Here is a 275-nt window from a genome sequence, read left to right on the forward strand (position 1 = left end):
GGGGGCACAGCGTGGGCTCACCGGGTGCAGAGCGCGCTGCCGTTGGTGCGGACGTGGTACAGGCTGGGCTGCAGGCTGTCGGCCTTGGCCTTCCGCTTGCCTTTGTGGATGATGAACTTGCGCTTGAAGTGCGACAGAAACTTGGGGTTCTCCTGCTGCTGGGTCATGCGCACCACCTGGGGGGGGGCAAACGAGGAGGCGGGGCACATGCAAATGAGGCCCCACCCATTCACCTGCTGCCAGGCAGCTGCTGGGCGAGAGCGAGGCCCCACCCA

At 66.2% G+C, this 275-nt stretch overlaps 1 protein-coding gene across 1 annotated transcript in view; it reads right to left on the reverse strand.

The window, feature by feature from the left end:
• Positions 1 to 275, reverse strand: part of FLII (FLII, actin remodeling protein) — a 16426-nt gene that overhangs the window by 6811 nt on the left and 9340 nt on the right. The window contains exon 23 of the mRNA XM_019512576.1: positions 22 to 176. Coding sequence (XP_019368121.1) covers positions 22 to 176 — 155 coding nt within the window. The remainder of the gene's footprint in view (positions 1 to 21; positions 177 to 275) is intronic.

The sequence above is a fragment of the Gavialis gangeticus genome, unplaced genomic scaffold, assembly GCF_001723915.1.
Source record: "Gavialis gangeticus isolate Ggan-Ray unplaced genomic scaffold, GavGan_comp1, whole genome shotgun sequence".
NCBI classification, from domain to species: Eukaryota; Metazoa; Chordata; order Crocodylia; family Gavialidae; genus Gavialis; species Gavialis gangeticus.